A 26,259-nucleotide genomic window follows, 5' to 3' on the forward strand; every position below is an offset into this window, starting at 1 on the left:
ATGTCTGGCTCCCTGCTCAGCGGAGAGCCTGCTTCTCCCTCCCCCTCTGCCTGCCGCTCTGCCTACTTGTGCTATCTCTCTGTCAAAGAAATAAATAAAATCTTAAAAAAAAAAGTTAACAAGTTAGGTAGAAACATAGGTGGCATTCTAGGCAAAGCAACCAGTATGTGGGAAGGCATGGTTATCATGAAACAGCACTACTTATTTGATATGATTGCAGTGAGAGTCAACAAGGGGAGGGAGAAGGAAAATGAAAACATTTTGAGTTATTTGTGTTGAAAATTGTGTTGAAAATTGAGTCAGAGGAACAGCTATTTATCAATTCGTAAAATTTAAGTACATTTTGGACTCTAACAATAATTTCCTTGCTTTTTCTTAGTTTTACTTACCATGTATCTATATATGGTATCATTTTGCTTCTTTTAAAAATAACAAAGCAATTTACTTTTTGTTTCTTACAATACTGTGAAATTCATCCCAATTGTGTGTAGCTCTAGTGTTTTCACTGTATTGTGTTTATATAGATACCAGATTCATTTACTACTGGTGACATTCTAGGTTATTTCTGGTTTGATGAAAAACACTATTATGAAAATTCCTGGTGCATCTGTGGAAAAACACAAGTTATAGAAAACGTGCATCACATTGTTTTCAAAAAGGTTCCACAAGTTCATTTGCCACTGGTAGCATAGATGACTACTGCTCCATGTCGTAAGCAACACTTGGTATTGTATCTAAATTATTTTTGCCATTCTCAGTGGATGTTTGGTGGTATTCATTGTGGTTTTAATTTGAACAAATTTTCTCATCGATGAGTCTACCTGATGCCCAGTTGGAAAAAAAAAATCCCCATATTATACTATATAAAACAATCTTTCCAGGTAGATGGTAAATCTAATTGAGAAAAGTAGACATTACTGTAGAAGCATTAGGCTTCTAGAAGAGTGCTGTCCAGAACTTTCTGCAATGGTAGAAATATTCTATAAATCTGCACTTTTCTATATGGTAGCCACTAGATACATGCAGCTATTGACATCTTCAAATGTCTAGGCAACTGAGGAAGTGAGCTTTAAATTTTAATTTTTGATTAACTTGAACTTTAGGACAATTAAAGATTTCTGTTCATTAATAGCTAACATTGAGAGTGAAAAGGCAAACCACTGAGGGGAAGAAATTACTTGCAAAGACAAACAACTCCTACCTAGAATATATAAAGAATTGGAGCGCTTGGGTGGCTCAGTTGGTTAAATGTCCTACTTTTTTTTTTTTAAGATTTTATTTGACAGAGAGAGACACAGCGAGAGAAGGAACACAAGCAGGGGGAGTGGGAGAGGGAGAAGCAGGCTTCCCGCAGATCAGGGAACCCGATGCGGGGCTCGATCCCAGGACCCCGGGATCATGACCTGAGCTGAAGGCAGACGCTTAACGACTGAGCCACCCAGGCACCCCTAATGTCCTACTTTTGATTTTGGCTTGGGTTATGATCTTGGGGTTGAGATCGAGCCCCGTGTCAGGCTCTGCACTGGGCATGGAGCCTGCTTGGGATTCTCTCTCCCACTCTAAAAAAAAAAAAAAATCATTCAGGTCATGAAAAAAGGCAGGTAATAGCCCCAACCCCTCCAAAATAAGAAACACTCTTCAAAAGGGAGATATTCAAATGCTAATCAACATATGGCAGCCATAAGGGAACCACAAAACCATGAGATATCATCACACCCAACAGAATGACAAAACTCAAAAGACAAAAGGTAAACAATGACCAAGTGTAAGCAAGAACGTGGAGCAATGTATGAGAATATTGATGTATATTTTGGATAACTGACAGCACCTAATAAAGCTACAAATATGCATAACCTATGGGTCAGCAATTCCATCCCTAGGAAATACCCAACCAAAACATACATGTAACATGCTAAAATTTTGACAAGGACCAGAATGCTCCTAGAAGTGTATTCATAATAACCCCAAACAGGAAATAACTCAATGTCCAACCGCAGTAGAATGTGTAAATACTATAAAATCTGGAAAACAAGAAAAACTAATCTATGGTGTTAAAAGTCAAAGTGGGAGGGGGTGCCTGGGTGGTCAGTTAAGCTTCTGGCTCTTGGTTTTGGTTCAGGCCATGATCTCATGGGTCATGGGATCGAGCCCCACATCGGACTCTATGCTCAGTGCAGAGTCTGCTTGTCCTCCCTCCGCTCCTCCCTGGCTTATGCTCTTTCTCTCCAATAAATAAGATCTTTAAAAAAAAGTAAAAGGGGAAGGGTAATAAGGAGGCCAGGAAAGGGTGTGGAGAGCTTTCTCTTTTTGCAATGGATGTGTTCATTCCGTGTTAACCAATTAAACCACACACTTTATATGCACTTTTTAAAAAAAAATGCATGTTATGCTACAATTTTTAGAAGTTTATTAAGAATGTTCCAATAACTTCTGGCATACACTTATCATAGGCAGAATCTTGTATCAAACAGAGCTTTTTTGGCTACAGTGGCAGAAATCCAATTGAAACTTGCTTAAGAAAAAACAGGTAAAGTATTGGTTTAAAATATTTAAAGAAGGGACGCCTGGGTGCCTCAGTCGGTTAAGTGTCTGCCTTCGGCTCAAGTCATGATTCCAGGGTCCTGGGATTGAGTCCCACATCAGGCTCCTTGCTCGGTGGGGAGCCTGCTTCTCCCTCTGCCTGCCACTCCCCCTGCTTGAACTGTCACTCTCTCTCTCTGGCATATAAACAAATAAAATCTTTAAAAAAAAATTTAAAGAAATGTGCACCCACTAGAGCCAGAAAATCGAAAGCAACCATCAGGTGTTTGTCCTTCTCTCCCCTCATTTCTGCTCTTTTGTGTGGGCTTTAGCCTGTCAGGCAGTGAGGCACTCATTCTCCCACAGAACTCTGGACTTACCTCACCTTTGAAGTCGGCAATGGTAGTGGAAAACATTTAAGTCTGACTTGGTCTCGCTTAAGTCACAAACCTTTCCTGGAGCCTCTCCAACCCCATTTGAACCACTGGATTAAGTAGTGAAGGCGTACTTCCCCAAGTGAAAACCAAGGCACTGTTCTCAGAAAAGGGTAAAATGAATGCCAAAGAGACAAAAACATCTATGTATCTGGAGATCAGAAGAAAACCCTTAATTTGTAGTTCGTCCCTGAGTTATGTCAAATTTTGTTAGAAGTAATATATAGCTTTTCCTATCCAAAGCATCCAAGCTGCTTTGTGAGTCTCTGAACTACTGGGGGAAAGAAATCTAATTTATCAGATTTAACTCCAGTCTCTCCCTCCTTGACAATAGCTTACATACTATAGTTAAATTAATCTTTCTAGGGGTGCCTGGGTGGCTCAGTAGGTTGAGCATCTGCCTTCGGCTCAGGTCATGATCCCAGAGTCCTGGGATCGAGCCCCACATCGGGCTCCTTGCTCAGTGGGGAGTCTGCTTCTCCCTCTCCCTCTGCTGCTCCCCCTGCTTGTGCTCTGTCAAATAAATAAAATCTTTAAAAAAATTTAATATATGGCTCTACTTATAACAACTCCAACAAAGGAACCATATTCCCTACAGAGGTTGAAGATTTTTAGCCTGTCACTCATTTTCTTCCATCATCTCACCTGAACTTTTTCAGTTACATTATATGACTCCTTCTGTGTACATGTATTCAGAGCTTTTTGAGTTGTCACTAATCTATTTTATATTTAAAGATTTTATTTACTTGAGTGAGCACACACAGAGGCAGAGAAAGAAGCAGATTCCCCGCTGAGCATGGAGCCTGACACGGAGCTCAATCCCAGGACCCTGAGATCATGACCTGAGCTGAAGGCAGACGTTTAACTGACTGAGCCACCCAGGTGCCCCATCACTGATCTTTTTAAATTATTAGGATGCAACTGATATTTAATGTATTAGTCAAGAGATATGGGCATTAGATTTCTTGGTACTTTTCCTTTTTGGCTTTAAAGCTATAATAAAATGATTTATGAATGCTAAATTTGATCCTTAATATTATGTCTTTTCTAAAAGTCAATATTCTTTTTTTTTTTCTGAGAAAGCGAGCAGGAGGAGGGGCAGAGGAGAAGGAGAATTTTTTTTTTTAAAGATTTTATTTATTTATTTGAGAGAGAGAGAATGAGAGATAGAGAGCACGAGAGGAAAGAGGGTCAGAGGGAGAAGCAGATTCCCCACTGAGCAGGGAGCCCGATGTGGGACTCGATCCCGGGACTCCAGGATCATGACCTGAGCCAAAGGCAGTCGCCCAACCAACTGAGCCACCCAGGCGCCCCGAGGAGAGGGAGAATCTTAAGCAGGCTCCTCACCCAGCACAGGAGCCTGACATGGGGGCTCAATCTCATGACCCTGAGATCACAACCTGAGCTGAAATCAAGTTAGACATTTAACCAACTGACCCACGCAGGTGCCCCCAAATGTTAAGTTTCTTAAGTATATAAAATAAGACAGGCTCTTAAATAGGCTACCTGAATCTTTAGCTAACTTCATTTTGACTAAATGTCTCCATCTTTTTACCTTTACCTAAAACTGACTGAAATAACATAACCAATTTACTAACTTGACAGGGGATCAGAATTAAAGTGATTTTTAAAATTAAAAAATAAAAGAGGAATTGTGGCATAAATGAGTGACATACTTTTAAAATAAAATATAAGCATGAATTAAATGTACAAACACATCACTATTTTTATTTGCATTTAAGCCAAATGTGCTGTGAGCTAGAAAGTTACTTACACAAGATGATCCATTATACATTAACACAAATTTCAGAATGTGAGGTATAACAATAGTCTCTATTGTTCAAATCCACTTAAAAAATTTTTTTTAAAGATTTTATTTATTTATTTGACAGAGAGAGACAGTGGGAGAGGGACCACAAGCAGGGGGAGTGGGAGAGAGAGAAGCAGGCTTCCCGAGGAGCAGGGAGCCCGATGAGGGGCTCGATCCCACGACCCTGGGATCATGACCTGAGCCGAAGGCAGACGCTTAATGACTAAGCCACCCAGGAGCCCCTCAAATCCATATTTTTATCTAGAATACAGTATTTATAAACCTAACACCTCCCTGCAACAAAACCAACATTATTAGGGGAGTTGTTTGAATTATTTTTTAATGGCTACGGTGGAGCCCATTTTCCTCATTAAGTAACTATAGGGACTTAACATTCTTTAAGTTGCCTGAATACAACCAAGAATGTGGTATTGTTAATATACATATCAATTCACTCAACATTCAAGAAAAAAGGACTTATTTTTTACTTAAACCAAAAATGAATTCTGAAAATATATTAAAAAATACCCTACCAACCACTGTTAACACACTCCTTTGTGCCTTCACACAGCATGGTCAAGGAGTTACAACTTTTGTGCTTCCACAGGTCTTTCTATTTGGGCAGTTATCAATCGTCTTCTTTCTCAATATATGTCTTTGCATTAACCCGTGCCATTTGCCTGGCCAGGTACCTGTCTCTAGCCGACATTACAGTCTCTTCATTGCTTCGCTTTGCGAACTTGTTCCCCACCTCACGTGGTCTCTCTTGTTCTCTGCCCATCTCTTGGCCTCCCTCTGTGAGTATGTGTTTTGCTCCCAGGGATGTTTCAGAACTGGAGGGTTTTTCTGGGTTTCTTTCTTTGTCCTTTTCCATATTTCTCATTTTATTGGATCTTTCCCGGTCAAGAAACCTATCCTTTGCCCTAGAATTTGGGCTGCTTTCTTTTTTGTCTCGGCTTCTTTCCGAAGACTGAACACTTATTTCTCGTTCTCGATCTCTGTACTTACCACCGTTTTCATTTCTTTCTTTCCTTGCTTTCATACGCTCTTCCTTTTCTTTGCTTTTCTCTTCCTTCTCTCCTCCTTTCTCACTGTGTCGGTCATGATCATTCTGTGGTCTATCTCTTTCTTGTTCTCTTGGGGAGTATTTCTCCCTTTTCCAATCTCTGTCATTTCTTTCTCTTTGGTCTCTTCCCCTCAGTTTATCTTCGTGTTCATGCCTCTTCCAGTGAGAAGCTCTGTGACTGACCTCTCTGTGCCTCTGAGAATCCTTCCTTTCTTTTCGGGAACCATGGTCAGTGTAATAGTTCTCATGATCCTTGGATTGTCTCTCTTGGTGCTGATCTTCCCTTTTCTCCTGAACTCCTGACTTGGACCTTTTTGTGTGGCATTTAGTACCATGCTCTCTTTCTTCACTAGAAGACCGTGAGTGCGCTTGATTTCTCTGATGCTTGGAGTCACTCTCGGAGGTCTCTGTGACCTTTTTCCTTCTGCAGTTCACTTTATTATTTTCTTCCATTTCATCATCCTCACTATGAGCATAAAAGTCACTGTCTGCATCTGGGTTTTCCTCTGCTTGCACAACAGTTTGGAGACTGCATTTCTCACGTGGTATTCTGTTCTCTGAACTTACTTCATCAGAATAACCCCTTGATTTCTCTTCCTTTATCCCAGACCTTAAAACAAATAATGTAACACAAAATGCCACATTATCACTGTAGTAATAAGCACATGAAGTATTCAAATAATTTTTCTCAATACTTAAACCAATACAACTACTAAATGCAAAAAGGTGCTGTCTATTTACCTTGTAAACATTTGCAAACTAGTTTTTTTCTTTTTCTTTTTTGAGAGAGAGAAACAGCATGACAGGGGAGAGGGTCAGAGGGAGCACGCTCCCTGATGAGCAGGGAGCCCGAAGCGGGACTCGATCCCAGGACCCTGAGATCACGACCTGAGCCAAAGGGAGTTGCTTAACCCACTGAGCCACCCAGGTGCCCCCAAACTAGTATTTTCTAACCATTCAGAATATTTCCAGAAAAAGGTAGAAGGGAAATAGAGAAAATTAGCCTTTCTGTTTTGGACCACTAGAATCTTTAGGCATAAGTCTGTGTAAGGTCTTCATTTTTGTTAAGCATGACAAAGAAAAATTGGGAAAAGTAAGATATATTCTGGATCTAAGTACTATTTTCACAACATGAAGTTCAAGTTGCAGCTCTTTGTTAGATTCATATTCCTTTCTTTTTAAAAAATTCAAGAATAGTCCTGGAAATAGCTGAGATATTTTCACAGCAAAATCTAATTCTAAATATCACTAAATAATCTCTTATGATTAAAAAGTCACGAGCATCCTGGTATTACCCCCGGCACCTATCACAACAAAATAGGAATACATGAATCCATCTGATTACAATCAATAACACTAAAAATTGTTTACATCACCTACATTTTCCCAACTGATAAGTGTGGCTAATTTATTTACATTAGCCACATGTTCATTCTTACTGATCACATAATAATCATACTAAGAGAACAACTGTGGTTCTCTGGGAACTGCTGGCAGAACTGTCTTGGCTAAAGGATTATCTAATACTTTGGAATTCTATTAGACTCTGAGAAAAGTACAACTATTAAATGACATTATGGAGTTTCATGGCTGGCCTCACAACTATTCCAGATGAAACTCTAACAGAAATTCTAATTTTCCATTCAAAAATCTGTCTTCAAATATACTTTCTTAGACTCATAATTTTCATCAATTTTGTAATCAAACCCAGCATTTGGCAGGGGGAGGGAAGGTGGAATATAAATCTAATTCTGTCTCTTTAGCCTTAATTCCACTCTTTCCTTTTCCCAGCAACACAGACTTAAGATCCTCTAATATGAATGTTTCTGTTCCAAAAAACCATTTACTCAGATACAAGCTTAAGACAAATTCTTCTACCTTCAGCTATATACTTATGACAGTCATTTCACCATTCCTACAATACCTTATAATTTTATCAAAAAACCCCTCCAACCCTTACTTTCTATGCCAGTGCTAATGGACGTATCTACAGACATGGTAATGTTCATATATGTGCCATCTACTATGGTAGCCACTAGCCAAATGTGGCAACTGAGTATTTGCAATGTGGCTACACATCAGGTAGTGCATTTCTAGCCCTTGATATGTGAATCTTCTGTTTTATAGAGGCCATGTTCTAGTTACGAAAATAAACCACTTCTCTTATATATTATTTGAACATATATGTAATCCGTAGGTTTTGAATTAAGAAATCCCTAGCAGTTCAATTAGGTCAGGTTTGGCTGACAACAAAATATGCAGTGCTACAATCCTCTTATCTTTCAGAGGGTTAAAATGATCCCACAACCACAGATCGTGAGTGGAATCTTTCTTCTACTATTCCATATGACACGTCTCACCTGGCTTCACGAAAGCTGCATGTAGGTACTTCCTCTTCACCAACTGCTTGATTTAATAGGTGTCTATAAAATCCACTGAGATCTTTCTGCTTGGTTACGTCCAAACGTGCTAAGAGAGGGCAAGCAAAAGTGAGAGGAATAGATTCAACAAGGCACAACACAGTTCAGTTTTAGAGGTATAGAGAATGTAACATACACAGTGTATAAACTACTCTTTAGATCTAGTTGGCAAACTATAGCCTGCATGCCAAATGTGGTCTACTGTTTTTGTAAATAAATTTTTATTGGAATGTAGCCTTGTTCATTTATTGTTTAAGGCTGCTTTTCCACTAGAAAGGCAGAATTGAGTAGCTCCAGCAGAGATCATATGGTACACAAAGCCTAAAATATTTACTTATCTGGTCCTTCACAGAAAATTTGCCAACTGGTATTCTATATAAACACAGTACATGCTTAGATAGAATATTATAGATTTGATTTCCTTCTATTTAAAATTGATGAGCATTTGCAAATTACTTGTAAGTATACAGTGTACTTAGATCTTGAGAAATGACCTTGATTATAGAAAGTACTGAAGTAAAGCCCTAAGACATTCTTTGGCTCCTGCACATTTTTGTTCTTTTTTGAATTAACATTATTCTTTTTCTAAAGGCCCACCCAGTTCCTTGAGTGGTATTACTCTAGTTTTCTAAACCCAGAAAATATAAGTAGGATTTAAATCTTAGTTTATATTGCTTCTGACAAATACTGTGTGGTGTTATGACTTATAATAAAGGTTTTTTTACATTTGGAATTATTTTCTAAGGCAATGACTTGTAATGACCATAGTTTTAAGAAGCAAAATGAGAGATGTGAAAAGTCCAGTAGAAGTAATAGTTACTAAAAGTACAGCTATGGGGCACCTGGGTGGCTCAGTTGTTAAGCGTCTACCTTCGGCTCAGGTCATGATCCCAGGGTCCTGGGATCCAGCCCTACATTGGGCTCCCTGCTTCTCCCTCTCCCACTCCCCCGGCTTGTGTTCCCTCTCTTGCTGTGTCTCTGTCAAATAAATAAATAAAATCTTTAAAAAATAAATAAAACTACAGCTATGTTTTTATTCATTGTCTTTTCTCCGTTTTATACTATCACAGAATATCATATTTACACCACGAGTTCATATATACAAATGAGGACCACAATATTATAATCTAGAAGTTCAGGGACAGAGCAAATGGTGAAACCATAGGGCAGAATTTTGCTGCTTCTGTTTCCTTCTCCCCTCCTCCCTTTTCCAGTTCACCTTCGAGTGCAGCAGCCCTCTTTTCTCTTTCTTCCTCTTCAGCTCTCTCTTGCAGTTTTTTCTTATAGGCAGATGTCACAAATGCCTCCTTATCATCAAATTCTCCCTTCTCCATTTCTCTTTCTCTCTGTATTTTTTTTTCCATTCTCTTTTCCTGTTCCTTTTTTCTGATCTCAACTGCTTTTAGTAGGTTGTGAATATACTTCGGCTAGAGGAAAAAATAAGATTTAGGGAAGAATCAAGGATAAGAGTTAAGAATATTGTTTTTATCATGAATTTATTAAGATAAAAATGGCTAGTCCAAATAGGTGGGACTGTCATCATCTCAAAATTAAATATAAATTTAACTAGCAAGACTGAAACTAAAATTCTTTTCAATAAAAATCTAAGTGTAAAGACTTATTTTTTTTTAAATTTCAAACTAAGTAATTTTTCCACTGTGCTTTCATCCTTTTTACAGGTATTATCTCAATACTTCAACAGATAAGTGAATCAGAAAGGTTCTTACTAGTTTTTCACATTAGTTGAAATATGGTTATTTAAAAGAATAGACGGGGGCTCCCGAGTGGCTCAGTTGGTTAAGTGTCCAACTCAATCTCAGCTCAGGTCTTGAACTTGGGGTCATGAGTTCAAGCCCCACAATGGGCTCCACATGGAGTCTATTTAAAAAAAAATAGCTGTAATTTTACACCACTACCCTACTTGTACATACTATAAAATGTAAAAATCTTTAAAAATCAGTCTGTGCTTGTAAAAGAAAAAGAATGATATAAAATGTGAATTTTATATCAAGACCCCACTCTCAATTATTTTTTCAAACTAAAAATATGATCCTATGTGCAGATGATTCAGTTACCAGCTTGAAAGCAATAAAGAAATGAGAGGATGATAAAACATAAAAATATGAACAGGAAGAGGAGTTTCTAAATACAAAGACTTTCTAAGAAAAAAATTTCAAAAATTTATTTGTGAAGGTGGTAAAACAAAAAATCAAAACTTATTGTTTTTATTGTCAGATAATTTACTCACTCCTACTAGGATACTAAATGCAGGGCTTTGTGGGTTCTAAATCAAAACTGTATTATCTGAAACTAGGGGCTCTTCACACTTCAAATACCCTTATAAAAAAGCTTTTTCTCAGATCATTCCTCATGCTAAATAAGATTAAGATATAAAATGCAGGTCAAGGGGTACCTGGGTGGCTCAGTCAGCTAAGCGTCCAACTCTTGATTTTGGCTTGGGTCACGATCTCAGGGTAGTGAGATCAAGCCCCGTGTCAGGCTTCACACTCAGGGGGGAGTCTGCTTGAGATTCTCTCCCTCTACCCTCTCCCACCCCCCACTTGCACATGCATGCTCTCACTCTCTCTAAAATAAATAAACAAATCTTTAAAATACAGGTTGAGGTCAAAGAAATTTGTATTTTCAGCTACAAACCTTTCGGTCTTTTCCCAAAAGCAATTTGGGATTATTTTCCTCCTTTTTTTTCTGCATTTCATCATAAATACTGTCATATTCATATACAGTGGAATCTTCTGCAAGGGCCTTCTGGATTTCTAGTTTGGTCTAAAATAAACAAACAAACATGTCTAAAAAATATGAACCAGCTAAAACATACCATAAAAAGTCTTGGTTAACTTTTTTGAGAGAGGATCATGAATCAGATATATGTTACAAAAATTCTATCAATCACATTTTAGACTGAAAATATAAACATTGGTCTGGAGCCAGGCTGCCTGGGTTTGAATCCTGGCTCTATAACTTATTAGCTACTTGGGGCAAGTTTGTGTCATCTTTTTGTGCCTCAGTTTTCATCTAAAAAAATTAGGGTAATAACTGCATCTACCTTCCAAGTTGTTGTATTATCTACTTTATATAGTTCATTCATATATGATTTTTTTTCATATAGGATTTTTAAAAATAAACAAAACACCTCAAAACAAGATCAGAGAAGAACTTCTGAACTGAGCTTGACAACAGATATCTACCAAAGACCTACTACAAATATTACACCTAATGATGACATTTAACAGCTTTTCCAATGAAATAGGTAGTAAGATAATGTTGCCTTCATCAGTTCTGTGCACTTGAAGAACAGATAAAAGAACAGAAAGAAAAAAAAGTGTTCTCTATTAAAATACCCTATTTCTTAAAAGGAATTTGAATGGGCAAAGAAGGAAGTCACACTCTCACTCTTCACAGACAACATGATGCTCTATATGGAAAAGACCCCACCTGAAAATTGCTAGAACTCATTGGAATTCATCAAAGTGGCAGGATATAAAATCAATGCAAAGAAATCAGTTGCATTTCTATACACTAAAAATGAGACAGAAGAAAGAGAAGTTAAGGAACTGATCCCATTTACAAGTGCAGCAAAAACTGTAAGATACCTAGGAATAAACCTAACCAAAGAGGCAAAGGATCTGTAATCAGAAAACTCTAGAACACTCATAAAAGATACTGAGGACACAAAGAAATGGAAAAACGTTCCATGCTCATGGAGTGGAAGAACAAATATTGTTAAAATGTCTATGCTACCTAGAGCAACTATACATTCAATGCAATCCCTATCAAAATAACAACCAGAATTTTTCACAGAATTGGAACACACAATCCTAAAATCTGTATGGAACCAGAAAAGACCACCCTGTATAATAATCAAAAGAATGTTGAAAAAGAAAACCACAGCTGGTGGCATCACAATTCTGGACTTCAAGCTCTATTATAAAGCTGTAATCACCAAGACAGTATGGTACTGGCACAAAAACAGACACATAGATCAACGGAACACAACAGAGAACCCAGAAACGGACCCTCAACCCTCAACTCTATGGTCAACTAATCTTCAACAAACCAGGAAAGAATATACAATGGAAAAAAGACAGTGTCTTCAACAAATGGTGTTGGGAAAATTGGACAGCCACATGCAGGAGAATGAAACCGGACCATTTCCTTACACCACACACAAAAATAGACACAAAACAGATGAAAGACCTAAATGTGAGACAGGAATCAATCAAAGTCCTTGAGGAGAACACAGGCAGCAACCTCTTTGACCTCGGTTGCAGCAACTTCTTGCTAGACACGTCTCCAAAGGCAAGGGAAGCAAGGGCAAAAAGGAACTATTGGGACTTCTTCAAGATAAAAAGCTTCTGCACAGCAAAGGGAACAATCAACAAAACCAAAAGGCAACCTACAGAGTGGGAGAAGATATTTGCAAATGACATATCAGATAAAGGGCTAGTATCCAAAATCTATAAAGAACTTATCAGACTCAACACCCAAAGAACAAATAATCCAATCAAGAAATGGGATGAAGACATGAACAAACATTTCTCCAAAGAAGACATATAAATGGCCAACAGACACATGAAAAAATGCTCAAGGTCACTCAGCATCAGGGAAATCCAAATCAAAACCACAATGAGACACCACCTCACACTGATCAGAATGGCTAAAATTAACAAGTCAGGGAACGACAGATGTTGGTGAGGATGTGGAGAAAGGGGAACCCTCTTACACTGTTGGTGGGAATGCAAGCTGGTACAGCCACTCTGGAAAACACAGGCATTCCTCAAAAAGTTAAAAACAGAGCTACCCTACGACCCAGCAACTGCACTACTAGGTATTTCCCCCAAAGATACAAATGTAGTGATCCGAAGGGGCACCTGCACCCCAATGTTTATAGCATTATATAATAGCCAAACTATGGAAAGAGCCAAGATGTCCATCGACAGATGAATGGATAAAGATGTGGTATATATACAAAATGGAATACTACTCAGCCATCAAAAAGAAAAAAAGAAATCTTGCCATTTGCAATGACATGGATGGAATTAGAATATATTATGCTAAGTGAAATAAGTCAATCAGAGAAAGACAATTATCATATGATTTCACTCATATGTGGAATTTAAGGGGCACCTGGGTGGCTCAGTCGGTTAAGCATCTGCCTTCAGCCCAGGTCATGATCCCAGGGTACTGGGATGGAGCCCCGAGTTGGGCTCCCTGCTCAGCTGGGAGTCTGCTTCTCCCTCTCCTTCTGCTCGTGCTCTCTCTCTCTCAACTGATAAAATCTTAAAAAAAAAAATACGTGGAATTTAAGAAACCAAACAGAAGCATAGGGAGAGGGAAAAATAAAACAAGATGAAATCGCAGAGGAAGACAAACTATAAGAGACTCTTAGTCATAGGAAACAATCTGGGGGTTGCTGGAGCCGGGAGTGGGGGGGATGGGGTAACAGGGTGTCAGGCACTAAGGAGGGCATATGATGTAATGAGCACTGGATGTTATATGCAACTGATGAATCACTGAATTCTACCTCTGAAACTAATAATACACTATGTTAATTAACTGAATTTAAATAAAAAAATAATACCTTAAAAAAATAAAATAAAATACCCCATTTCTAAGAGTATTGTATCTTAGATTTAGTAAATGCAGTCAAGTTAGTATTCTTCATCATAAAAGTTAGTTTGGGATTAAAGCAGAAGACAAGAGCTAAATCATCCAAGTGGGTGGGGAATAAAGTGAAAAGCAGGAAGTATAGATGAGAGATCAAAGGGGCAGCAGGCAGCTAAAGGTACAATAGCTACAGGAGCACTCCTAACTTGCAAGCAAACTGTAAGAAAATGTCTAATAGGAAAAGTGGTTTTGGACAGCTAGGATTAAGAATAAAATTAGATTTGGGGCGCCTGGGTGGCTCAGTTGGTTGAGCGACTGCCTTCGGCTCAGGTCATGGTCCTGGAGTCCCGGGATCGAGTCCCACATCGGGCTCCCTGCTCAGCGGGGAGTCTGCTTCTCCCTCTGACACTCCCCCCTCTCATGCTCTCTCTCTTAAATAAATAAAATCTTTAAAAAAAATAAAATTAGATTTGGGATTTATGCTTTAAAAAGTAGGTAAGAAGGGGCGCCTGGGTGGCTCAGTCATTGAGCGTCTGCCTTCAGCTCATGATCCCAGGGTCCTGGGATTGAGCCCCGCATCGGGCTGTTCAGCAGAGCCTGCTTCTCCCTCTGCCTCTGTCGCTCCCCTTGCTCCTGCTCTCTCTGTCAAATAAGTACATAAAATCTTTAACAACAACAAAAAAAGTGGTTGCCATCTGGGTATTCTCTAAGACTGATGAATCACTGACCTCTACCTCAGAAACCAGTAATGTTAATTAACTGAATTTAAATAAAAAAAGTATTTAAAGGGCGCCTGGGTGACTCAGTCATTATGCGTAGGACTTCAGCTCAGGTCAAGATCCCAGGGTCCTGAGATCGAGCTCCCCACTGGGCTCCCTGCTCGGCGGGAAGCCTGCTTCTCCCTCTCCCATGCCCCCCGCTTGTGTTTCCTCTCTTGCTGTTTCTCTCTCTGTTGAAAAATAAAATCTTAAAAAAAAAAAAATTAAAAATAAAAGTTATTTTTATGTAGCGTTTCAAACAGAAAAAGTAGCATACACACACACCCATGCAATAAAACAGAACTCACACTCAAGAATATGTTACCCAGCTTATGAACTAGAATATTACAAGTATCTTCAAAGTTATCTATGTGTTCCTCCATGATTCCCTTTGCCTACCACACAGACGTAAACAATATTCTAAATTTAATGCTTATTTTCTCTTCCTTTTCCCCCACATATGTATATGGCTCTCAGTAATATATTCCATGATGTGCTGTTGTTATCAGCTTTATATAAATAGTATCAGCTTCATTAAAAAAAAAAAAGTGGTTGCCCTAATATCTGGCACATTAGAAAGTGTTTAACAAATGTATCCTTACGCAGGATTCCAGGTAGACAAGAGAGAAACATGCCAAAGGTTAAAGAAAATGTGGAGAGGAAAAAATTAAAATTAAAAAGAAAGGTATTATGCCATTGTTTAACTTCATTATGTTCTGCAGCAGCTAAATCTAAGATACAATGGTACAGTAGAAAAATTAGTAAACCTTCACGCCTGGTTCTGCAATTAGCTGTGTGATCATGAGGGGTAATTTATCCTTTTGAAGTTTCAGATTTAACAGACCATGGGCAGGTTTTTGAGAATTTTAAAAATAATATATGTATAAAAAAGTGCTTGGAAATATGACAGAGCACTATATAAGGTGCAAGGCAAATCTATTGAAAATGATCAGATGTTCCCCATTCTCAGTAGCCGAATTTCAAATAATTATAAAATTATGAAACCACTTTGGTGTGAAGAGACTTTTTTTAAGCAAGTAGGCTCACTAGTAAGAATTATTAAAGCATATAATCCACCATAAGACTCCTGAGTCATCTAAACGCAGAAATGGGTTTAATCTACAACACAGCAATGAAGAGTTAATTCTTCATTGTGCTTTTTCCATGAAAATTTATCACAAAAACCTGAAATATATATAAATCAAGAAACATCTTAAACATTTTCAGAAAAGAAGGGTTAGATAAAATTATTTCTTTATACACAACTACTCTGCTCTCAGGACCTAGATACCAAAATTGATACTGAAATACTTGTTTCACCAAATACATTTAATTCACTCAACCACCTTACCTGTTTCATTGCTTGCTTCTTAGCAGCTTCCCTCTGAAGGCTTTCACTCACGGAGGTCTATAAAACATAAAAATGTTGTCACTGTTTAAGCCAATTTAAAATTTCTTTTCCAGTATTCTGGTTGGCAACTAGTTCCTTACTTATACTAAAAACCAGAAAAGTATTATGAAAAAATATAATTAAATAAACATTTTCAAGGTCTTTTACCAAAACCTTAGGAAACAAATGAATTTTATTGTAAATCAAAAGCGTAGGCTGTAGGGTGTAAGAGAAAATAGAATGGTATATGAAAAAAATTTGGTAACATGGCTTTTTATTCCCAACTTCACCATTAAGGCAACGCAATCTCTACGATTTCAATTATTTTGTGTGCACATGTGAATGTGAGTGAACATGCATGTATTAGGTGGGGGAGCACTGGTCCCTTCCAACACATTTAATGGTATGATTCCCAGCAACAAAAGCACATTTAAAAAAAAAATATTCACCACTGAATATAGTATATCAAGTTCTTAATATATGTCTAAGGCTTAGGAGCAGCCAGAACTATCTGGGGTTATAATCATTCAATAAATATGTACTAAGGCATTGTTCTAGCTCCTGAAGATAGTGGAGAAAATAAGAACAATTCCTGAGAGATAAATGGTCTGAAAGGGAAGACTGAGATAATTGTAATATAGATGTGATAAGCTATATAATAAAGGGATTAAAAAAAAAGGGGGCTGTAGGAGCAAAGAATCAAGAAAGCCTTCCTAAAAGAGATATGACATTAGACCTGAATCAAAAAGAATTTAAGAGAAGGCAAGAGGTGTTTAGGAAGTAGTAACCACAAGGGCCAAAGTAAACATTTACAGCTAAGAAAAAATATATAATTAAACTACTTAAAAAAAGTTTTCTCTTAAAAGCCTAAGGTTTTGTAAATATACTAACCAACACTGAAATGTAAACTTTAAAAGGGCAAATTTTATGTTATGTGAATTTTACCTTAGATGAATTTATCTTTTATTGAAAAATATAATCCTCAGCCCTAGGACTATAGTTTTCTAGCCTACTGACATTTGCTGCTTTCAGCTATACAGTAAATTGGTGCTTCCTTTGTTTTCCATGGCAACCAAGAGAACAAAATAAACCTAATTCTAGTTCCCTATGACCATGGAGACTCACAAAGGCCATACAAGTAATAGAACACATACTTAATAAATTAAAAGAAGTGGATAGGCAAAGAACTAAGGACATTTTAGGTGACAGTAAACTGACTACAACTAGAGAAAAAGATACTGATACCAAAAACAACAGCAGCTAACATTTATTGAGCCAGATGCTATGCTAAGTGTATGACTTGTATATTACATTAATTACTCGTTTAATACAAATTTCCCTGTTATTATGTGATACATTTTTACTCATTAGAATATCAATTTTAAACATTAAAATATTAACTATTCTAATAACCATAGCTCATGAATTCTTTCCCATCTATTTTTAATGTCTCAGTTTTTCTAATCAGTGTAAATTAAGTATTTCTTGATCATTGACTTAGTGATGTCTTAAGGGCTGACTAGAAGAGTAAGTCTCCAAATACTAAACTTTTACTTCTTTTACTTGCTTTTATTATTTTTTTCCTCTATCTCCTCCAGTCAATCACAGTTCACTGGCTGTCACTTTCAAACTCGTTGCTTCAACCTAAACTACTGAACTTAGAAAAGTAAAACATAAAGCTAGTACTTTTTAGACTCATATAATACAGAATAAGCAGACAGGGAAGGGCCTTTCCAATGTACAGTGTATATACTGTGAGACATAAGAGGTTTTGTTTCCATGTTTATAGCCATTTTGAAGGATGATGTCTGTCTGCCCTTTGAAAAAATCAGTTATTGCTTACAGGGTGATAACATAATGGAGGGAGTACAGTAATTTTACAAATTCTATGCATAGACTTGTATCCCTGGAATTCTAACAGCATCATCAGTGGATAAAGAGGTAGCTCTGAACTTAAGCTGAAAAAGTCAGGGAAGATTATCTCCTTTTGAAGCTCATTTGATTCTCAGTTTTCTAACTAGAAGAACTCTGACAATGACAACGTTTTCACCAAAATGCCAACAAATTGAAAATATTTGGGCACCTGGGTGGCTTAGTGGGTTAAGTGTCTGCCTTCAGCTCAGGTCATGATCCCAGGGTCCTGGAACGGAGCCCCGCCTCGGGTTCCCTGCTCAGTGGGGAGCCTGCTTCTCACTCTCCCTCTGCTCCTCTCTCTTCTTGTGCTTGCTGTCTCAAATAAATAAAATCTTTTAAAAAACTGAAAATGTTTTTTTTTTCCAAAGATTTTATTTATTTGACAGAGAGAGACACAGAGAAAGAGGGAACACAAGCAGAGGGAGTGGGAGAGAGAGAAGCAGGTTTCCCGCAGAGCAGGGAGCTGGATGCGGGGCTTGATCCCAGGACCCCGGGATCATGACCTGAGCTGAAGGCAGACGCTTAACGACTGAGCCACTCAGGCGCCCCAAAAACTGAAAATATTTTAAGTTGAAATGTATTTAATACACCTAGCCTACCCAACATCATAGCTTAGCCCAACCTACCTTAAAGGTGTTCAGAACACTCACATTAGCTACAGTTGGGCAAATCCACCTAACACAAAGCCTACTTTATAATATAGTGCTGAATATCTAATGTAATTTATTGAATACTGTACTGCAAGTGAGTAACAGAATGGTTGTATGGGTACAGAATAGTTGTAAGTGGTTCACCCTCATGATCACACGGCTGACTACGAGTGAGCTGTGGTTCACCGCCAATGCCTTGCACCATGACAAGAGTACTGCACTTCACTAGCCCACGAAAAGATTGGAATTCAAAATTTGAAGTACAATTTCTACTGAATGCATAACACTTCTGCACCACTGTAAAGCTGAAAAATCCTAAATCAAAGTATTCTAGTTTGGGGACCATCTATGGTTTCTATAAAAAGGAAGGAGGAGCGCCTGGCTGGCTCAGTTGGTACTGCTTGCAGCCTGTGACCTTGGGATTGTAAATTAAAGCCCCAGATATCACAAAACACTTTAGTTCTTGCCACAAAATATTCTAGCCTACAAATGGCCTAAGGAAAAATAGCTTTAAATAATATGATTAAGGATGAATGTAAGTGATCTAACCATACAAAACAGTCATTAATTGATTAGTTTCAAAATCAGCAGGCATGCAATTATTCTAATTTTATGTTTGAAGACCAATTAGTTCACAGAATAGAAGAGAGTATTCATTAACAGTACCTTCTAATAAAACCACAAATTAGCATTAGTTTTAAATATAGGAAGATAAAAATTATTCCCCGTAAGGGCCTTTATCTTTTTTTTTTTTAACGTGCAAGAGAGCGAGCTTCTGTGTAAGCAGGGAAGGGCAAAGGGAGGAGAGGGAGAGAAAGAATCTGAAGATCTCAAGTAGGCTCCACACCCAGTGCGGAGCCCTACAAGGAACTTGAACTCACCACCCTGAGATCATGACCTGAGCGAAAACCAAGAGTCAGCCACTTAACTGACTGAGCCACCCAGGCACCCTGGGCCTTTATCTTAAAGAAAAAATAACTCAAGTTATAAATAAACTGGCTCTTATGTAAACATTCCAACAGTCCTAAAAGTGCAAAAACTGCTATTGTACCACACCAATCTTTCAAAATAGGTTTTGTACCAAAAATATCAGGGAAATAACCTTTTATAAAACCTGAAGTAGTTCCTTGCAAATATTTCAACTTGATTCAACAAACATGTTCTGAGAGCCTACTATGTGTACAGCACTAAAAGTGGGAGAGGAGCCATATTTGATCAACATCTTAATTTTTTATGTCTAATCTAAGAGTTGGTAGGTTTCTTTTAATTTCCAAATAAGAAATGAATATTAAAAAAAAGATAAAATGCCAGGTCCATTTTATAGATACTAATAATATATAATAATACCCTCTACACACACACACACACACACGGTTATCAAGTATAGGCACCATAAACTGCAGAATTAAGAAAAACACCGTGACTGGCTATTTTTAGTCTTTACTACCTCCCCTGGTCATTTGTTCTGTATAGAGAATAAAAATTATTTAATCGGGCGCCTGGGTGGCTCAGTTGGTTAAGCAGCTGCCTCCGGCTCAGGTCATGATCCCAGGGTCCTGGGATCGAGCCCTGCATCGGGCTCCCTGCTCAGCGGAGAGCCTGCTTCTCATCACCCTCTGCCCCTCCCCCCACTTCTGCTCTCTCTCTACACTCTTCCAAATAAATAAAATCTACAAAAAAAAATTTATTTAATCAATCTAATGTTTCATTGGGATGCGGTCTGACAGATACAATCTAATTAAAAGGGAAATGGTTTTTAAAACCTTCACAATTAGTTCAGATAAATGCAAAAGAAACCACATGATTGTGCATTTCTTACATCACTACACATGTTTAGATGGGTTGACTCCTGGGCTTTGATAACTGCCAGAAGAGAAATAGTTTTATATATATTACTATAGTCCCTTCACCAATACAGAGAATACAGTTTAATGACACTGGGAAAGAAGTAAGATACTGGACATTAATTTATATTATTGAATTACCTTTCTTCAGTCACAAACACTTTTTACAAAATTAAAAAAAATAAGAAAAAATAAAAATTCAGAAAAGGGTTCTGAATATTTTTTTTGCAGAAATCAATCCCTCTTCCCTAATAAGTCACAAATTTTAAAAAATCACATATAGCCTTCTTCATGAAATAGGACATTTACCTATCCACTAAAAACAGTTCAAGAATCAATCCTTCCTCAAATGGCTCATGGCTATAATTTTCAGTAGTGCTCTGAGAACTTAGAAATGAAAACATCCTGTTCTTTATTATTATTTTTTTAACTTAGCAACAGATCATTTACTAAAGGTCCTACAACTTAGCAATCTCTATTTGAGCTTTGTTTGTCCACATTCACATGCTTCTTTTGTTAAGTACAAAGCCTGTTTAAGAGCTGCAAAAAATACATAAAATTTTTATTATATATACTCAGAAAGAAAAAATGGACATGGCTATCAACAGAAAATTTAGAAAAGAGAAAATATAAACGACCATTAACTATATGAAAAAATGTTCCATCTTACCAGTAACTAAGGAGATGAAAAGGAAAATACTTTTATCATCAAATTCAGATTTTTGAAGTTGTATCTTCCAATAATGGCAAAGTAATGAGTAAATATACACTCCTACACTGTGAACGTGTGAAATGGTTCCAGTTTGGCAAAATGCATTAAAAGCCTGAAAAAATATCCATTTCTTTTGAACCAGTAATGCCACTTTCAGGAGTTCACTATATGGATATAAAAAAAAGATATACATAAAGATTTAGGTGCTATTATATTTCACTGTATTATATAATGGAATATCCATTCACATTAGTGAAAAACTTGAACCAATCTAACTTTCAACATCATATCAGCTAAGTAAGCTGTATACCCTTCAACACAAAGTTCTGCAGCCATTTAAAAATTTGTTTTCGGGGCGCCTGGGTGGCTCAGTCAGTTAAGCATCTGCCTTTGGCTCAGGTCATGATCCCAGGATCCTGGGATCAAGCCCCACACTGGGCTCCCTGTCCAGTGGGGAGCCTGCTTCTCTCTCTCACTCCCCCTCTGTGCTGTCGCTCTTTCTCAAATAAATAAATAAAATCTTAAAAAAAAAAATCTGTTTTCAACAATATTTAATGGTATGGGCAAACTTTAATGCTATACCTATGTTAGTCCATGTTCACTACTCAAGAAGTAAGCCCCCCTGCTAATAATCATCCCCTCTCATATTATGGCCACATTGCTTCTTGTGTCTTACCTTGATTAAAACCTTCCCATGAAGTCCTCTATAATCCCTGCATTCTCATCCTCTGTCATAAGCCTTTATTTCCTTGACTGAAACTGGCTCTTCCCTAAAGATACCCTTTCTTCTGAGGCTGCTCATGGCTTACGTACTTCACATTAGAAGACATTGTGTCTCCTCCTGATTCTAGTGTCATACAGGGTGAAAGTAAAACCCCTACTCCTTTGAAGTCATGCCATATGACTATTACCTTTATCCTTTTTTACTCTCAATTTATGAATTCTTTATTTCTCTATCTCTGACACCTTGATCTCAGTTTTCCTGCTTTATATCATGCCATCACAGAAAATCCATACAACACACTGACCTGACCTTGTTTTCTTCAGGTCCAGTTATGACGGTTTCCTCTCCACATAGCCACCCCTATCATTGTCACTCTTGTCATTATCTGCGACTGCCCCAGCTCTGAAACTGTAAATCTGGACAACCAACCCAACAACAACCACTACTTTTCTACCAAATTTCACTGTATAGAAGATGTACATTATTTCACATCCTTATATTGATGAAATCAGGACACACTTTATAATCAGCAGGCATCATCTAACTGCTGTTGACCAAGAGGTATTCTTAATAGTTGGTTCTACCTGCACGTGTGTAAATACTAAAACAGCACCAGCACCAAAACCTGCAGAATGAATATCATCAAGTGTTGGTGACATAGCATTTCTTAAAATTATGCAATTATGTAGAGATAATTTACTTTGGACTCCCACTTGGGATTACTACTTAATATGCCTAGTTCACTACCTCCAAACACCCTCCTTACGACCAATAAGCTCGATGTCAGAAAGAATGATAAATTTGGAAAAACATAGTTATCAGTGAGTCTGAGTGAAGAAGAAAGTCCAAAAGACTGATGATGACTCCCTCATATGCATTCCTTGGAAAACCTGAACAAATCAGTGAGAACTTCCTATGATTAAGAAAAAACAGTAACAAAAAACTGGATTTGAAAAAGTTTTAGGGATCCCTTAACTAATTATTTTTATTCATATTCTGCTTTTTAATATAAGAGTAACCAAAGGTAAAAATTTACATCTTATTAAGACTAAAAGAACTTCCAATATTGTATAGTAAATATATAATTAGAATTCTAACTCATAAGACTATCATAGTTTAATTGGTAGTGTTTTCTTAATGATGCATAAAATAACAGTGTAATTTACAATGTTTCAGATTTTTTTTTATAAGATTTTATTATTTGACAGAGAGAGACACAGTAAGAGAGGGAACACAAGCAGGGGGAGTGGGAGAGGGAGAAGCAGGCTCCCCACTGAGCAGGAAGCCCGATACGGGGCTCGATCCCAGGACCCTGGGATCATGACCTGAGCCCAAGGCAGACGCTTAATGACTGAGCCACCCAGGCGCCCCAATGTTTCAGATTTCAATAAAATACATAGCTCTTGCTCATTTATTTCCACTTTATCTTTTCTTTGTTCTTATGGATGTCACTAATCCCTTGATTTTTCTATTTTTTATTAGAATCTTTACAGTAGTGAATCTCCACTACTCTTGCCAATAATTAAACTCCCATTGCCCATCTTTTGCACCTATTTGATAAATACGAGTCCTGAATCCATGTAACCACCTCTGTCTATAGTAACGCAGCTAAGCACTCCTGGAAAATATTATTTCTTAGCTTCCAATTGTAATTGGGTCCTAACTGTATCTACCAAACCTCCTCTTTTTACTAATCAAGTCTTTTTTCTCTACCAACTATATTCAGGCCTCCTCTCTTTGTAAACCTCCTACACCCTGTCAACTTTCCCTATACGTGACATTACCACTACCTTTAAAAATTATTATGAAAAATAATGTACAAAAAGGGTACAAAAAGTAACGTAGTACCTGTGAATTCATTACTCAGCCTAAGAAATGGAACATTATCAGTAAAGATGAAGTCACTGTATATCCTTCCCTAAATCTCATCTCCCACCCTTTCCATCCTAAATTTTTATATAGTCTCCTTGCTTTTTTGTTAGTTTTGCTACATATGTATTGAAGGAGTTCAGGACATGGCCACCCCAAAATATACTCCTTTGGCAAATACTGATTATTTTGAACCGAAGAAACTTGAAAATTCCCATGTGAAAGGTGCCTTCCCTGTACCAGAAGGAAGAAACTGTATTTTGGGTTTTTTTAAAGATTTTATTTATTTATTTGACAGAGCAAGAGAGCACAGGCAGGAGGAGCAGCAGCAGGAGAGGAAGAAGCAGACTCCCCACTGAGCAGGGAGCTCGACACGGGGCTCAATCCCAGAACCCTGAGATCACGACCTGAGCCGAAGGCAGACACTCAACCATCTGACCCACCCAGGCGCCGCTTTTCTGTATTTTCTAAATGGTCTCAAGGAATATGCATTTTTTTATATAACCAGGAGGTTACTATAATTTATTAAGTAACCAGAAATTATTCTAATTTATTAAGTAACAAAAGGAACTTTAAGATCCTACTCAGAACGGAAAGTTAATTATGCTTAGTATCTTGACCAGCTGTGGAATATAAAGTGCAACCTGCCTCTGTGTGGTCAAAGTTTCTAATTCTACACCTTCAGTCAGTTAGTACTTAATGTTAATAGGTCACTCCATGCCAACCTTCGAAGAACTAAACAAACTGAACTAATACCTTTATTTAACTAAAGAACAAGACCAACCTAATAGTATTTATTCATTCACTTAAGTATTTACTGAGCACATGCCATGTGTAAGGCACTATTCAAGGTATTGGTCAAAAAACAATAAACAAAAACCTCTGCCCTCAATGAACTTATAAGGGAACAAAAACAGACAAGTAAAATGTATGTCAGATGTATTGCACTCTATGCAAAAAAACAATCAAAGAAAGGTACAGAGACTAAGGAGAAGATTGAATTTAAAATAAGACACTCAAGGAAGGTCTCAATAAGAAGGTGTCATTGAATCAAGACAGGTAAACAGTTAAGAAAACAAGTCACAATGAGATCTGGAGAACAGTTTTTCAGGCCTAGAGAATAGGGAAGGGCATGGCTAACATCTCCAAGGAAGTGGACATGGATCAGAGTGAATGGAGTAACTTACTACAGGTATTAAGAATTCAGAGGAGGTTAATAAAATTTCAGTGTGTTCTTAAACACAAACCTTGCCTTCAATAAGAAATTAACAAATTTGGGGATTAAGTGGAAGTTTTTATCTGATATATCAAATTTTATATGAAAAAAGATTATTTTTTAATTAATTTTATTTCAAGTGCAAAGACAGTTTTAATAAAAATCAACTTGGTGACAGTGGAAAAAAAAAGTTCAGGAGGGGAAATCATGGTCTGGTATCTATGGAGAAGGAAGATCTAAGCTAAATTTAGAAAGAAAGGTAACAGGAAAAAAAGGTTGTATTATATAAAGGAAACCCAATAAAAAAATACAATGACATAGGGGCACCTGGGTTGATCAGCTGGTTCAGCGTCTGACTCTTGATTTCAGCTCGGGTGGTAGTCTCGGGATCATGGGATCAAGCCCCACATAGGGCTTGTACTCAACGCGGAGTCTGCTGGGAATTCTGTCTCTCCCTCTCTCTAAATAAATGAATAAAGTCTTAAAAAAGAAATACAATGACATAAACATGGCAAGAAAGAATGACGAGATCAGTATGATTAAAGCAAATGACTTCTGTATGGGTGCTAAGAACTAAAATTGGGGGACGCCTGGGTGGCTCAGTCGTTAAGCGTCTGCCTTCGGCTCAGGTCATGATCCCAGGGTCCTGGGATCGAGCCCCGCATCGGGCTCCCTGCTCCGCGGGAAGCCTGCTTCTCCCTCTCCCACTCCCTCTGCTTGTGTTCCCTCTCTCGCAGTGTCTCTGTCAAATAAATAAATAAAATCTTTTTTTTTTAAATTTTTTTAAAAGATATTATTTATTTATTTGAGAGAGACAGAGAATGAGAGATAGAAAGCATGAGAGGGAAGAGGGTCAGAGGGAGAAGCAGACTCCCTGCTGAGCAGGAAGCTCGATGTGGGACTCGATCCCAGGACTCCAGGATCATGACCTGAGCCGAAGGCAGTTGCTTAACCAACTGAGCCACCCAGGCGCCCCAATAAATAAAATCTTTAAAAAAAAAAACAAAATTGGACTCAGACTACATTATGAAAAATAGAAACCCTAAATGTGATGCAAAGATAAAAAAGAATTAACTTTTTTAAACTTAATGAAAAAGTCATTTAGAAAAATGACCTGGAATCAATGTAATATGGGTAACAGGGAATTAGACTAGGGGCACTGAGGTTGTAAGACTACCGCATATGGGAACGGATAAACGGGATAAACTAGACGGTGCTCTAAAAGAAAGAGAACTTGGAAGTAGATGGATAGAAGGAATGCAGAAAACAGGACCAAACATGGTATTAAAGTTTCTAAACTAGGAGAC

General features: G+C 37.7%; 1 protein-coding gene and 1 non-coding gene across 6 annotated transcripts in view; one reads left to right on the forward strand and one right to left on the reverse strand.

The window, feature by feature from the left end:
- Nucleotides 1-4,359: 4,359 nt before the first annotated feature.
- NSRP1 (nuclear speckle splicing regulatory protein 1) overlaps nucleotides 4,360-26,259 on the reverse strand; it is a 50,669-nt gene continuing 28,769 nt past the window's right edge. For 2 of the 5 annotated variants that reach the window (XM_027567961.2, XM_027567960.2), the window contains exons 3-7: nucleotides 15,985-16,041; nucleotides 10,906-11,034; nucleotides 9,470-9,677; nucleotides 8,191-8,299; nucleotides 4,361-6,440 (exon numbers count right to left, since the gene is read on the reverse strand). In XM_027567961.2, the coding sequence (XP_027423762.1) occupies nucleotides 5,393-6,440; nucleotides 8,191-8,299; nucleotides 9,470-9,677; nucleotides 10,906-11,034; nucleotides 15,985-15,993 (1,503 nt within the window). In that variant the 5' untranslated portion in view covers nucleotides 15,994-16,041 and the 3' untranslated portion in view covers nucleotides 4,361-5,392. Of the gene's footprint in view, nucleotides 6,441-8,190; nucleotides 8,300-9,469; nucleotides 9,678-10,905; nucleotides 11,035-15,984; nucleotides 16,042-21,101; nucleotides 21,308-25,279; nucleotides 25,414-26,259 lie in introns of all 5 variants that reach the window. The other 3 variants (XM_027567959.2, XM_027567958.2, XM_027567957.2) reach the window with 3 other exon arrangements.
- On the forward strand, nucleotides 22,718-22,812 carry LOC113908353. The gene has a single exon (XR_003515430.1). It is a non-coding gene; the product is annotated as a small nucleolar RNA SNORD116 (small nucleolar RNA).

Source organism: Zalophus californianus, chromosome 16 (assembly GCF_009762305.2).
Source record: "Zalophus californianus isolate mZalCal1 chromosome 16, mZalCal1.pri.v2, whole genome shotgun sequence".
In the NCBI taxonomy this organism is placed as follows: Eukaryota; Metazoa; Chordata; class Mammalia; order Carnivora; family Otariidae; genus Zalophus; species Zalophus californianus.